Source organism: Canis lupus, chromosome 9, assembly GCF_003254725.2.
Source record: "Canis lupus dingo isolate Sandy chromosome 9, ASM325472v2, whole genome shotgun sequence".
Taxonomy (NCBI): domain Eukaryota; kingdom Metazoa; phylum Chordata; class Mammalia; order Carnivora; family Canidae; genus Canis; species Canis lupus.
The window spans coordinates 16,893,807-16,906,893 of record NC_064251.1 but is presented as its reverse complement, the minus strand read 5'-3'; the positions used below and the strand labels follow the sequence as shown (position 1 = coordinate 16,906,893).

Here is a 13,087-nt window from a genome sequence, read left to right as displayed (position 1 = left end):
GGGCCAGAGCCCATCCTGCAAAGCACCAAACAAGCATGTCTCTAAGCCAGAGGGAGAGGCGGCAGTGAATGCAGCCAGGAAGGGGGGCACGCGGGGCTCAAAGCATGGCTAAGCGCAGGCTGGAGGTATGGAGTTGCTATCTGAATGAAGCAATGAGAGGAGAGCCCACCTTCCGCCGTCGGCGTGCTCTTAGCATCAGAGGTTTCAGAGCCTGGTTCCTCAGATCCATCATCGGCGGGGGTCTGCAGGGGAGATTCTGGAACATATACAATGAGCCCCTCAGAATGGCTGCCTCTCCCCACCCCTCCTTTGGGCTTCAGGAGGAAATGGGGAGCAGTGTCTTTCAGAGCTGAAAATCACCTAACATGGAACCCAGGTGGATGGGACATGGCCACATGATGAATTCACAAAGGGGGGCCAATCCCACTCCCACCTTGACACAACTGTGTCCCCACTTGTTCCCGGGCGAGAGGAGAAACTGCCTTTTAATCAGCAGGTGGTTTCAGAGGCAAAAGCTCTTATATTGACAAAAGGGCAGCTGATACTACAAAGCCAAGCTGCAAATAAACCCACTGTGTGTCTTTTCTGATGGAGAGGTTTATGGGAAATCACCACCACTCATCGATGACAAGTAGACATCAGGAAAACACTCAGATCCAACTCCTTCCTCTGAAAAGGAATAAGCTCAGGGCAGACACTGTCCCTTCTAACTGGACATCCAGTTGTGTGTCCGGACTTCACTGAGCATCTTTCATAGAAAGGTCTCCAAGTACTGACCAACAGGATTCGAGTCACACCTGAAATGTCAGCCACAGTTACCCACAAGAAAATTGTCCTTTCAGAATCCAGAGCCAAGGAGGCCCTGCTGGGCTCCAGGAAAGCCACTCCACCTGAGGCGGGGGCAGCCCTGGAGCCAGTTTTCAGGACAGGGTCTGGGAGGCTGGTTTGTACACGAAGGACCACCCCCACATGAGAAAAGGCGAGTGGTGTTCAATTGTACTGTGAGATCAGACACCCTTTGCTAACTGAAATGCCAGCACTGGGTCCCCAGCCCTGGGGGCGACCATACAGCCAAAGAAGGGCTAATTTTAGACAAATTTTCAGCACACACACAGCAACTTGGTCCTGGGGCTTGCAAAAACTTGCAAACTGTCTTAAGAAGGCTTTAGACAAAAGGTGAGGAAACATCTGAGGAGCGTCTGCTGGGTCTCGTTATTACTAACCAGCCCTGTCTGTCCGAGCATAGGAGGATATGGCATGAGAGTGCCCAGGGCAAGCTTGCCCCAAGCAGGCTCCCCTGCTCTGTCAGAGCCTGCCATCCTCATCGTTTGCATTAGCCTTGTTGAATTTCTTGGAGGGAAGGAAAGAAGGAGGTAGAAGCCTCTTCTGAATGTCTTATCTGGAAGGTATAAGAAGTTAACCCATTAACACCTTTTAATTTCTTATGGTGCGTTTTTCTACCTGTTAACCACTGTCACCTCACCCACCTGGCAGCTCCAGGCTGTATCTAGTCCTTGTCCAACTTTGAGCATCCACAGAAACACTCTTCATTCCAGTATTTTTATGTGGTTTCTTGTCATTATTCAGAATAGCCTGTCACTTATTTAAAATGTTGCTAGTAAAGTGACACTCTCTCCCATGTCAAATTGCTCACTCCCCATATAAAAATAACTCACTCTAAGTCCTTAGAAGCAAGAATAAATCTGATGAAGAACTATGGAAATCTCTTAAGTATCAACTGCTTTCTTGGGAAGTATATTCTTTGGGTAAGCCAATTATCTAGAAATATTTTTCTTTCACAGCAGTGACAAAAAGGTTAGCAACTTAAAATTGCGTGTATGTATACCATATATGTTAGCATAGATATTCTGATTATGTTTTATGTTAAAGAATTGAGTGATTTTAGGAAACATACGTTAGACAACTCTGAGACAGAAAAGAACTTGGTAAACTTGTTCTAACTTTACAAATTGAATTTCATTTCCCCTCCAAAAAGTAAGAATGGTAAAAATCACTTTTCCTCCCAGACTTTTTTTTTAAAGAAATTTCTATTTGAGAACAGTTTTAGATTTACAGAAAAGTTGCAAAGATACTACAGAAAATACACTCCATACTCAGCTTCCCCAATTATTAACAACCTACTTTATTATGGTATATTCTTTGTAACACTGCATATATTTTAAATTTAATTTTTAAACCAGCCTACTCTAAATAGAGCCTCACTGGCACAATTCACATGGGGCAGAATTCAGTATGTGATGGTTGGAATCTACCCATGAGGGGTTCCCAGGGGACCCGGCTGAGTGACAAGGGGCAAAACAGACAACAAGGAGCCAAAGCTCTGCTTGTCATCTGTGAACCAGAAAAAGTGACATATGCCCGCAGCAGTTACTGTGAGCATCGCCTGAGACACTGGTGGCAATCCTAGAGTTCTATAGAAATGCCCAAATTACCATTTTAAGGAAGTTCCCTTATAAGCAGGGTCCCACAGACTTTATCACCCAAATTGGGACACTTGAGTGTGGAAGCAGCGATGGTGATCATGACACACAGCAGACTTGTGCAGGGATCTGTGGGCTCAGGTCCACAGAGGAAGGAGCTCTAGCCTCAGTCAGGGGGTCAGTGAACGAGTTTGCCTCAGCCCTCACCCCAAGCTACCTCAGCCAGGGAGGGCTGCAGGGAGAAAGTGGGGTGCTACTAACTTTTGGGATCGAGGTCCTAGGGGCCACTATCCCTCATCCACACACCTGGGGTCAGGGTGGGCAGAGAAAAGAGGAAGCAGCTGGAGAAGGATGGGGGTTAGAGGAGAGAGCAGGACATCAGGAGGTATATTTTCAAATGGCCTCACCTTTTGCCCCCTGGGACACCTGACTGGCATGGATATTTCCCCCTCCTTCCCTCCTCCAGCACCTGGTGCTTGGGGGAGGGTGCCCAAGAAGGCCAGAGGGCAGCCTCTGAGCTCCCCAGGATAGTGTGCTAGTGTACCCTCTCTTCCTTCATGTCCTCCAGCCAGGAGCCCACCTGTCTGATCCCCAGGTTCCTCTGCCTTTGAAACCAGGCCCACAACAAATCCTGCAAGTAGGGATTAATTATTGCTCCTCATTCTTCCCCAACCCAGGGAACCTCCTGGGGACCCCATCTCCTTCGGGGAACCTTCCTGAACAGATGTACCCTGGAAGAGGACCCTTTTTAACTTAGAGCTCCACCACTTCCAGCCATGACTCCATACCCCAGGCTGCCAAGTGTTTTTTATTATTTTTAGCATTAAAAGAGAACAAATAGTCTGTTTGCTATTTTGTCTCCTTAGAAATGGGTCTGGAGGGCAGGGACAGAGCTCTTCTTATGCTGGGGTCCGCCTGGAGCTGCTGGCAATGACGCAGAGGGCAGCATACGAAACAGGAGAGAGGGTATGGTGTTCTCCGTGGGACTCCCCAGGCTCCGTGGTCAGTGGACTGAAACACACGTGTTTGGTAGTGAAGAGAAGGAGGCCAAGACAATTTGGCCCAAAGATGGTATTATAGAATATTTAGAGGTTTTAAAGATGCAGTCATTTCGTGTAGGTTCAATAGGAATCCCAGAGCTGACCAACTCACTGAAATAGGGCCCAGACAGGCTCACATGGAGGACATAGAAATAACAAAGCCAAGCATTTTGCACGCTAGTGCATGCGGCTGGTTTCAAGATTAATAGATGTGGCTAAAGTCTCAAGCGACCACCCCCTATGAATTAGACTGACAAACCCCCTCCAATCTTTGTCACGCTTCCATCCCCACATGTGTCAAATTCTCCTCGGAAAGGTACATTTTCAAATAGCCTCACGTTTTGTCTTGGCCCTTTCAAATTATGAGGCTTCACTCTGTTGACAATCCAATACAAGTGTTTAAAATTCCTTTTAAAATCTGGACATGCATGCCTCCTGCCAGCCCCTTACAGAGCAAGCTCCCGGGGCTTATTGTGTGTGTGTGGCTGTGCACTCACCTTTCAGGCCGTGATCCACGTCCCCCTCATGGTCTTGCAGCAGGGTGTAGCCCCCCTGAGAGGGGAGATCTTTCCCGTATGTCCCAGCATGATCTTCCATCACAGTGAACTCCTGGCGGGGCTCAGCCATCCTAGGTCAAGGCCCACCTGAGGAAGGGAGATAGGAGGATGAGGCCTAGCATGCTAAGCTGAGGGACCTAAGTGGTTTGGGTGGTGGGGTAGGGGCAGGGAGAGAAGTGCCACCTCCCCAGGGTCATAGCAAATGGATCTCTGCCTCCCCATTCCCTGACATGGGATGCCCAACCTCATCGAGGTGTCCTGTTTACCTGTATGTGCATTTAAAAAAAAGGATTTTATTTATTTATTTGACAGAGAGAGAGCATATGCAAGCACAAGCAGGGGGAGCAGCAGAGGGAGAGGGAGAAGCAGACTTCCTGCTGAGCAGGGAGCCCAATGTGAAGCTTAATCCCAGGATCCTGGAGTCATGACCTGAGCCCAAGGCAGACACTTAACCCACTGAGCCACCAGGTGCCTGCTGTATGTGCACTTTTAATCACCTCTAATTGCATCAGTTCCTACCCAAAACCACCCTGTAGGCAGGTCCAGGGGGCCTGCCCTGTTATGCCCAGTACTCTTTCCACTTCATTAAAATATAAATGCTGTTGACCAGTAGCTTGATTTTTAAAAATTTTTAATGGAAAGGGTAAGACCACACAGAAGGCATCAGCAGGTATGGAAAGGGAAGCACAGGGAGGCAAAAGTGATCATTCCATCGCAAGGCAACAGCAAAGCAAAACTGACTCTTGCCCCAAATGTCCTGACTCTGCCCACCCCCAGCTCTGAGTTGAGTGGCCTCCCATGGAGGTCAGGGCTGGGCCGCCACTCACCTCTGGGGTCCCCACCAGGCCCCTTAGATGTGCATTCAGAGGACCAGGCTCAGAAGTCCCGAACAGCTGAAGAGTAACATGCATCCCTCCCACTAAGTTCCAGGCGGAGGGAGACACTGCTGTGGTTCCACAGAACCCACTAGAGATGGTCATCTGCTCATGCTCCAGGATCATCTTTATTGAGAGTATTCAGTGCATTAAAAGTAATTCCTAACTTTGAATTTCTGCACTTTCTGAGTACACCATTTTGCTTTGGTTCATTCATGCCACTTTGGGTTATTCCATTATTTTCATTTTTATCTCTGCAATTTGACTCTCCTGACTTTTACTTTATTATCTTCCTTTTTAGGATTTTATTTATCTATTCATGAGAGACACAGAGAGAGAGAGGCAGAGACACAGGCAGAAAGAGAAGCAGGTTCCATACAGGAAGCTCGACAAGGGACTTGATCCCAGGGCCTCCAGGATCACGCCCTGGCTGAGGATCACGCCTTGGGCTGAGCCATCTGGGCTGCCCTAAAGATTTTATTTTTAAGCAAGCTCTACCCCCAACGGGGGACTCAAACTCATGACCCTGAGATCAAGAGTCACATGCTCTACTGACTGAGCCAGCTGGGTACCCCAACATTTTCCTTTTAAATTACTTATCTTGGGCAGCCTGGGTGGCTCAGGGGTTTAGTGCCACCTTTGGCCCAAGGTGTGATCCTGGAGACCAGGGATCAAGTCCCATGTCAGGCTCCCTGCATGGAGTCTGCTTCTCCCTCTGCCTCTCTCTCTCTCTGTCTCCCATGAATAAATAAATAAAATCTTTTAATAAAAAAATAAATTACTTATCTAATATTATTTATTTTCTACTTCATTTTTATTCTTATCTCTGGGACTCCCCTGTTCTAGCTGCTTCTACTTCCTCTCTTTACCCCTCTGTAATTTTTGGTCTTGATTTTTATTTCTTACCCTTTAAAAATCTCAACTGTCTCTGTTTTGATTTATTTTACATGTATTTACTTGATTTGTTACATATATTTACATAAGTATACATAATACGTGTAAATATATGTAAATAAATATATAATAAACATATGTGTTGACTTATTTTACATAGATTTACATTTTTATAGCATTTTGTTAGTTTTACTTTTAATTTTTACCCCAGATTCATGTCCGCTTTTCATTTAATTAGTATTTTAACTTATTTTGAGATCATTTTTTTTATTTTTTAGATTTTATCTATTTATTCATGAGAGACTCAGAATGAGAGGCAGAGACATAGGCAGAGGGAGAAGCAGGCTTCACGCAGGAAGCATGATGTGGGACTCAATCCCAGCACTCCAGGATCACGCCCTGAGCCACCCAGGTGTCCCTAGATCATTTTAGACTTACAGAAGATTTGTCAAAGTAGCCCGGAGGATCATCTCGTTATTTCTAACTTTTGAAATCCCTTTAAAATCTATTTGCCTCTGTTATCCTTATATCTTTCTACATCGCGCTTGTTTTCTTTTAATCTTTCCTTCAACTGTAACTTTTATAATTTTTCATAATTTTAATCTAAATTTAGTCTTCATTTTCTTTTTAAAAATTTGTGCTGCCATTTCCCCTTCTTTAATTTGCTTTCACCTATGTTCTTTCTTTTATTCTGATTGTTTGCATTCTTTGCTTTAAATCTATACTTTTCCTTTATAATTCGTTAATGGTTAGCCTCTAAGGTTTCTGTTTCCATTTCACGAAGTGTTTTCAGTGCACCCAGGAATGGAGGTGAGGGTGAGTTGCCAAGGGGAGAGCTGATAACACAAACTGGAGAGGTTGGAGACTTCTCCTCCCACCCCCGCCCTTCACCACATCTAGCGCCCTGGTTTCCTGGCTTTCGTGATCGATTAATGACACCTGCCAAAGGCAAGATGTGGAAGGCAAACCTGATGTCATGCATTCCCTAAATGCGTTACGAAATTACAGAATGTTCTAAAATCCATGTCTCACCTGCGACAGATGTTGGGCAGGTCACATAAAGGGTGGGCTACCAGGTGGGAGAGTCCACCTGGGGTGGACCCTTCTCATAATGCTTTCCTGACACTGGTGGTGGAGCAGAAAGGTTTCTGGCACTGCGTCTACACCAGCTGGCCACCAACAGACTTGTGTCCAGCTTCATTCCTCTCTGTTCTAGGGAGGACATGCTGGGGTGGCCGTCTGAGCCCTTCTGTCTATCCATAATGTAGGAAGCTAGAAAGAAGCTAGCAAGAGCCACATGACCTAGGAGGGTTTTAAGAATGAGTTCAGCAGGGGCACCTGGCTGGCTCAGACGGTGGACTGTGCGACTCTTGATCTCGGTGTTGTGAGTTCGAGCCCGATGTTGGATGTAAACATTACTTAAAAATAAAATCTCGAAAAAGAAAAAAAGAGTGAGTTCAGGGAGTCCTCTGCTGGGTGGGTGGCCTGTCCCACTTAGGTATTTACTGCCTATACAGAAGGGGCCTCCTTTCATTCTGAGGACCCTGTCCCTCAGAGAGCACTTAGCAAAGACATCCAAGATTGAAGTTCTCCAAATCTTTGACATCTCCCCAATGATGAACAGGACTTTATTTTGGGCAGATCAAAGTCACCATTCATCCTTCAAGGCTTAGGATTTAGGCAGATCTAAGATCTCCCCTTAGATATGATTAATAGACTGTTGCCCTTAGAAAGCCCCAAAAATGTCAGAACACCTCTCTAAGAGGGACTAGTTCCATTATCTGAGAAGACTATTGCTCCCTACCTCGCTTTAGGAAGTAGTGTCTTCCTCACTCGTGGAGCTTCTCAGGATGTCCCTGGTCATCACTCAAAGGCTTGTCCAGTCCATGAATGACTTCCTCTGGCTGAGTCACTAGATGCAGGGAACCCTGTGCAAACTGCTGCTAAAGATTTAGTGAGCGCTATGAAGTTTTATGAGCTCTGTGGTTTTATTCTTTAGGTTTGATCAATTTCTTTCAATGACAAAGTTTCCCTCCTGAAACATGATGGATATTCAGGTGTATAAGTAAAAATCTCATGTATTGGTTTCCTCTTTCATAAAATGCCCATTTATATCCTTTCTCCTCTGTTCAGGTCTCAGCACTGATTGTAATGACTTGAGTGAGAACTTCATGCATGAATAACATCAACCCTTATGTTTGTGGCAGATAATTTCTCTAGTTGATCACCTTTATTTTGGTTCTTGATTAATTCTGATCATCAAATTTTTTAAAAGATTTATTTATTTGAAAGGGGGAGGGGCAAACGGAGAGAATCCTCAAGCAGACGCCCCATTGAGTGTAGAGCCTGACCCAAGGCTCGAACCTAGGATCCTGAGATCATGACCTAAGAGACAAAATCAAGAGTCAGCTGCTTAACCAACTGAGTCACCCAGGAGCCCCTGACCAGCAAGCTTTAATAGTAATATAAATTTGTGATTTATTCTATTGCTGTGTGGCACATAAAGATCATCAATATTTTCTGCTATGTTTTCAGTAATCTAATTCTTGACACTTGATTTATTAATTCATCTGGGATTTATTATTTAAGTGTATGACATGAGGTGAGAATCTAAACATTTCCCCCTAAATATAATAGTTAAACCAGCGGCCCAGCTCTATTCATAGAATCTGTCTTCTTGTCCAGGTAAATGAACGAGCTACTCTGCCTATTTATCTGTCCACTTTGGTGCTAGAGATCCCCAAGTGAAGCTTTGGATTGCAAGTCTTATTCTCTAGGTGGCCACTCTTCATTTTCTTTTTCAAAACTGTTTGACTTTCTTGCATGTTTTCTCTTCTAGATGTCCTTTAGAATATATTTTCCCAAATTCTCAAAATTCCACTGGGATTTTGGCTGGACCTGTTATGTGCCAAGATGATAAAAACCGCTCTTTTCAGAATATTTAGTGGTTCCTATCCAAGAGCATAGTGTGTCTTCCCATTCGTTCCGGTTCCTAAATCTCTCTGGGTAGAGGTGGGGGGAGGTAGTCCTGAACTCTTCTGCTGGGGAGGTCACTCTTGATGTCTTGCCATCTTCTGTGCTGCCTTTGTGAGCGGGACCCTCACCTTCATCATGCTGATGATTTATGAAGGGCTCTGGGTTTCTGCAGCAGAGGTGATTAGGCTGCAGCTCCAAGGCTGGGAATGACCCAGAAGTGACAGGTTCTCCTCAAGGTGTCCAGAGAATAAATGCAAGAAGCATTTTCTAGGTCTCTATCAGACAGATGTGATCCCTTAGCAGAAAAGCTCTTACTCAATAAGCTTGAGAGAGGAAGCTGGCAAAGTTCAGGAGGGTTTTGCAGAATTCCAGGGGTGGGGGGAGCATTCTACTCTTTTCTCTACTCTTCAGATAGTTTGCCCCCAAACCAGTGGTTGTTCATATTTTAAAATCACGAGTTTTAGAGAAAGCAGTTCTTCCAAAGGAGCTTGGGAGGTATGAGATGCCAAGGATCCATATGCACTATGGCTGGCCACATTCTGCTCATGGTTAAGTCACGAAGTCATGAAGTCCCAAAGCCCACCCTCCATTTATGCCCTGAAAAGATGAGCTCGCCAATTAAAGTTCTCTTCTGACAAACGGCAGAGCCACACATCCCAGCCCTAAGACTTTCAGCCAAAGACAGCAGACTGGAAAACACAAAAATAAGCACAGCCCCGAGGTGGGTACACAGCCCAGACTAGACTAGGTCACCACCCCAAGGATCCCTGTAATCTAAGAGAGATGCACAGACAGGAAAATAAACACACTGGGAGTTGTTTTTTTTAAGGCTGCGCTCTGCTTTCTTATTCTTCTAGATCAACCAATTTCTCTCCCTTCTCTCTCTCTCTCTCTCTTTCTCATTTCCTACTTCCTGTTTTCCCAGGCAGTGACTTAAAGGCAGTAGGGTGGGAGGTAAGCAAGAAATTTTAGGAGAGGCACAAAAGTTGAGTTACCAAGTTCGGAAACAAGGTAAAATGGAATTTTTAAAATTGTGGCTTTTATCTGATAATGGTGAAACTGGGGTGGAGGGAGAAGAAAGGTGTGGGTGGGAAGGGGGAGATGGTCGAAGGAGGAGACTGGCAGGTGCCCCCCCAACAATCTCCAACTTCTTCCTCATTTTGCCAAGGCTGGGCCCCCATGGGTCACAGGGATGTGTAGGTGAGACCCCAGGTCCCTTTTGCTCCTAAAGAATGGGGCCTTCGCAGGCTGCAAGATGGAGCAAACTTTCTGCCTAGCATAGTTCACCTCCTCTGTGCAACTTATCTGAAGAGGCAAAGAGGAACCTTTGTTTTCTGCCCTTGAGGTGTCTAGAGGTGGCTGAGGGAACCCCAGGCACCTAGTCCAGCTAAGTGATCTCTGGAACGTTACCAGGAGACCCTGCTCACCATTTTCCTGGACACTTCCCCATGAGAGAAGATCTAGGCTGACTACAAATCTAGGCAGGACACAAACCCCAGACAGGTAAAGGCCCCCTGAGGCTAAATGACTTGCCCACCACCACTAAGGCAGCCTGGAACCTGACTCAGATTCAGATACTGCTCCCTTGGCCCTGCTGCCCTCTGGGACATGGATCCTTGGCAGTTCTGATGCCTCTGTATGCCCCCACCCAGGCCTTTCCTCCTATATGGTTCTTCAGGGGGTCTGTAGGTTTCTTCTGACCTATGGCAGTCTTTACCTGATGTAGATGAAGACCAAATAGTCTTCCTGCACCTCCTGCCTCTTTCCTATTCTTCCTAATTCTCTTACCCACAGCAATGCAGTTTGGTAATGAGTAATTCAGGTTCTAGAAAGCTCCTTGGGTAAGCCAGGGCAACACTGGACACTCTTTGGGCAGCTTTGGAGTATTAATAGCACCTGCTTATGTGAGTCCTGTCTATAAGCCAGTCTCAGGAACTTGAGAGAGAGAGAGAGAGAGTCTCTCTGTAATGCAACAACCTCATGAGAAGAATCATTGTCCCCACTTTCTGGATGAGGAAACAGACTCAGAGAGGTTCCCTAACCTGTTGAGGGTCACACAGCTAGGAAGAGGCAGAGCAGGGTCTGAATTTGGATCTTTCCATGCTCTAACCCATCCCTAGGCTACTACATCCTACTGGTCGGTGCCTTCCCAACAGACTAGAAAGCACAGCCCTTCTCTCCCCTCCAGCACTGGGGGACAGAAGCTATCCTATCCCGGCTGGAGGGAGAGCCCCGAGGGCAGCCAGCGCCCTGCTGTCACAGTGCAGGTGCCCGGAGTCCGACAAACAGACGGGCTCCCCCCTCCCCACTCCGCTGTCTTCCCCCTCCCTCCTCCTCCCCCTCCTCTATTCTCCCTCTCTCCTTCCCCCTTTCCTCTTCCCCCCTCCTTCTCCCTCCTCCCCCCTCCTTCCTCCCCCTCCTCCCTTCTCCCCCTCCCTCCTCCCCCCTTTCCCCCTCCCTCTTTTTTCCTCCCCCCTCCTCCGTCCTCCCGGCTTCCTCCCCCTCCCCCTCCCCCTCCCCCTCCCCCTCCCTCCGCGAGCCCACCTCGAGGGCGTAGCTGCTCCGGGCCGCGGGGCAGCCTCGCTAGGGGGCAGCAGAGCCCGGCGGCGGCGGCGGCGGCGGCCGCAGGCTTCTCCCGGGGGCGCCCGCGGTGACTCAGCGCAAAGCCTCCCGCGCTCCGGAGGCCCCCGCCGCAGTGAGGCTGATCGCCCTTAGGCTCCCTCCGCTGAAAAGCCCCACAAGGCACATAGGCGTGCCAACGCACGACCTCGCGAATCTGCCCAACACACTGAATCGTTCCCTTAAAAAGTACGATCTCTTGGCACAGGAGTGCCTCAGTGGAGCTGCTGTTAAAAAAGCAAACACCCTTGGGATGGCTGGGTGGCTCCGTGGCTGAGTGCCTGCCTTTGACTCAGTCGTGATCCCCAGGTCCTGGGATCAAGTCCCCGCAGGGAGCCTGCTTCTCCCTCTGCCTCTGTGTCTCTCATGAATAAATACATAAAATCTTATTAAAAAAATGAAAAAGCAAACACCCTACATGGACCTCTCTCAGAAAGCTGAAGATCCAGTAGAGATAAATCTAGAATCCAAAAAAAACTTTGTTCCCCAAGGTTACTTTGGGGTCCGGCATCCCATGTTTGCTCTGGTCCCTCTTTTGCATCATCAGGAAAGTGCCAGTGCACCAGGGTGGAACACAGGATTCCTCCTAATGACAGGAGTCGTGTTTCAAGTGTCTCCTGGTATGGACTCATTTTATTCACACACCTGCCTCGCCTCCATGATTACGCCTCCTTCAACAGATGGGGAAACCCAGGCACAGGAAGGTTTGAGTAAGTTGCCTCAGGTCTCACTGTAGGGATGCCATGGAGAGGGAGTTCAAAGCCCAGGCAGCCTAGCATCAGAATCTGACCTTGTAAAAGCAGATACTGGTGATCGAATCAAGCAGTGATGGAGATGCCAGGACCCTTGCTCAGTGGAACTAAAGCTTTCATTTCCCTGGAAAATTGCCTCTAGTATTTACACTCTACTCTTTAACACTTAAGGTCCAACTGTTTTACTTTAGGATACAGGGATTAGTGAAAGGGCATGCATACTAGTCTCTGGGGCTGAGGCAGAGTCTGGGCCCCAGGTCATTAAGAAATCCCTCTAGGCAGGAAGCTGGAAGCCAACTGTACCCAAAGGAAGAGAAAGAGCCTCATGGGTTTCAATCAACACCCCCCTTGAGGCTGACTCCTGGCAACCCCTATGGCTGCAGACACCCTTCACTAACAGCTGGTCCCAACTATGAGTGTCTGAGGAGCTGCATCTCCAAAGGTGCTGTCCCACCCACCCCCGCCCCGCCCCTCCACGGTAGCGCACCCAGCACAGAGACAGCCAGAGGGAAGTCCTCAGAGTGCTCAGTAAGATGTGCAGGAGGGAAGACTGCTGGCATGGCAAACCGCAGAGGAGCTCTACAATATGAGCTCATGGTTGCATCATATCACAGTGTACTACGGAATGTTCTAGAACCAAATCTGAACAATAATAAAGATACCCAGATTTTAAGCATCCCTGCCAAATTAAGAGAAGATAAAGGAGCCCACAGAGAGGGAAGCCTTATGTTGGGGAGAAGAAAATGGAATAATCCTGGGCCTCCATCCAAAGAGAACAATCAACAGTTGTATGAAAGCATGAATGAAGGGTGCTTTTTTGGGGGGAGGTGGTGCTGCTGTGCACACACACTGTGTCATGACTGATGTCAGCTGGCTAATGTCCACCATCGTTAGAAAATTTAGATTGTGTCTGAGAGGACAATTCTAGTTTTA

At 47.4% G+C, this 13,087-nt stretch overlaps 1 protein-coding gene across 22 annotated transcripts in view; it reads right to left on the bottom strand.

Annotated features, from left to right (window-relative positions):
* The window catches only part of MAPT (microtubule associated protein tau), a 101,878-nt gene that overhangs the window by 42,180 nt on the left and 46,611 nt on the right, over nt 1–13,087 (bottom strand). For 19 of the 22 annotated variants that reach the window (XM_049114633.1, XM_025436796.3, XM_049114636.1 and 16 more), the window contains exons 2-3: nt 3,979–4,125; nt 170–256 (exon numbers count right to left, since the gene is read on the bottom strand). In XM_049114633.1, coding sequence (XP_048970590.1) covers nt 170–256; nt 3,979–4,108 — 217 coding nt within the window. In that variant the 5' untranslated portion in view covers nt 4,109–4,125. The remainder of the gene's footprint in view (nt 1–169; nt 257–3,978; nt 4,126–13,087) is intronic. The other 3 variants (XM_025436802.3, XM_025436814.3, XM_025436817.3) reach the window with 1 other exon arrangement.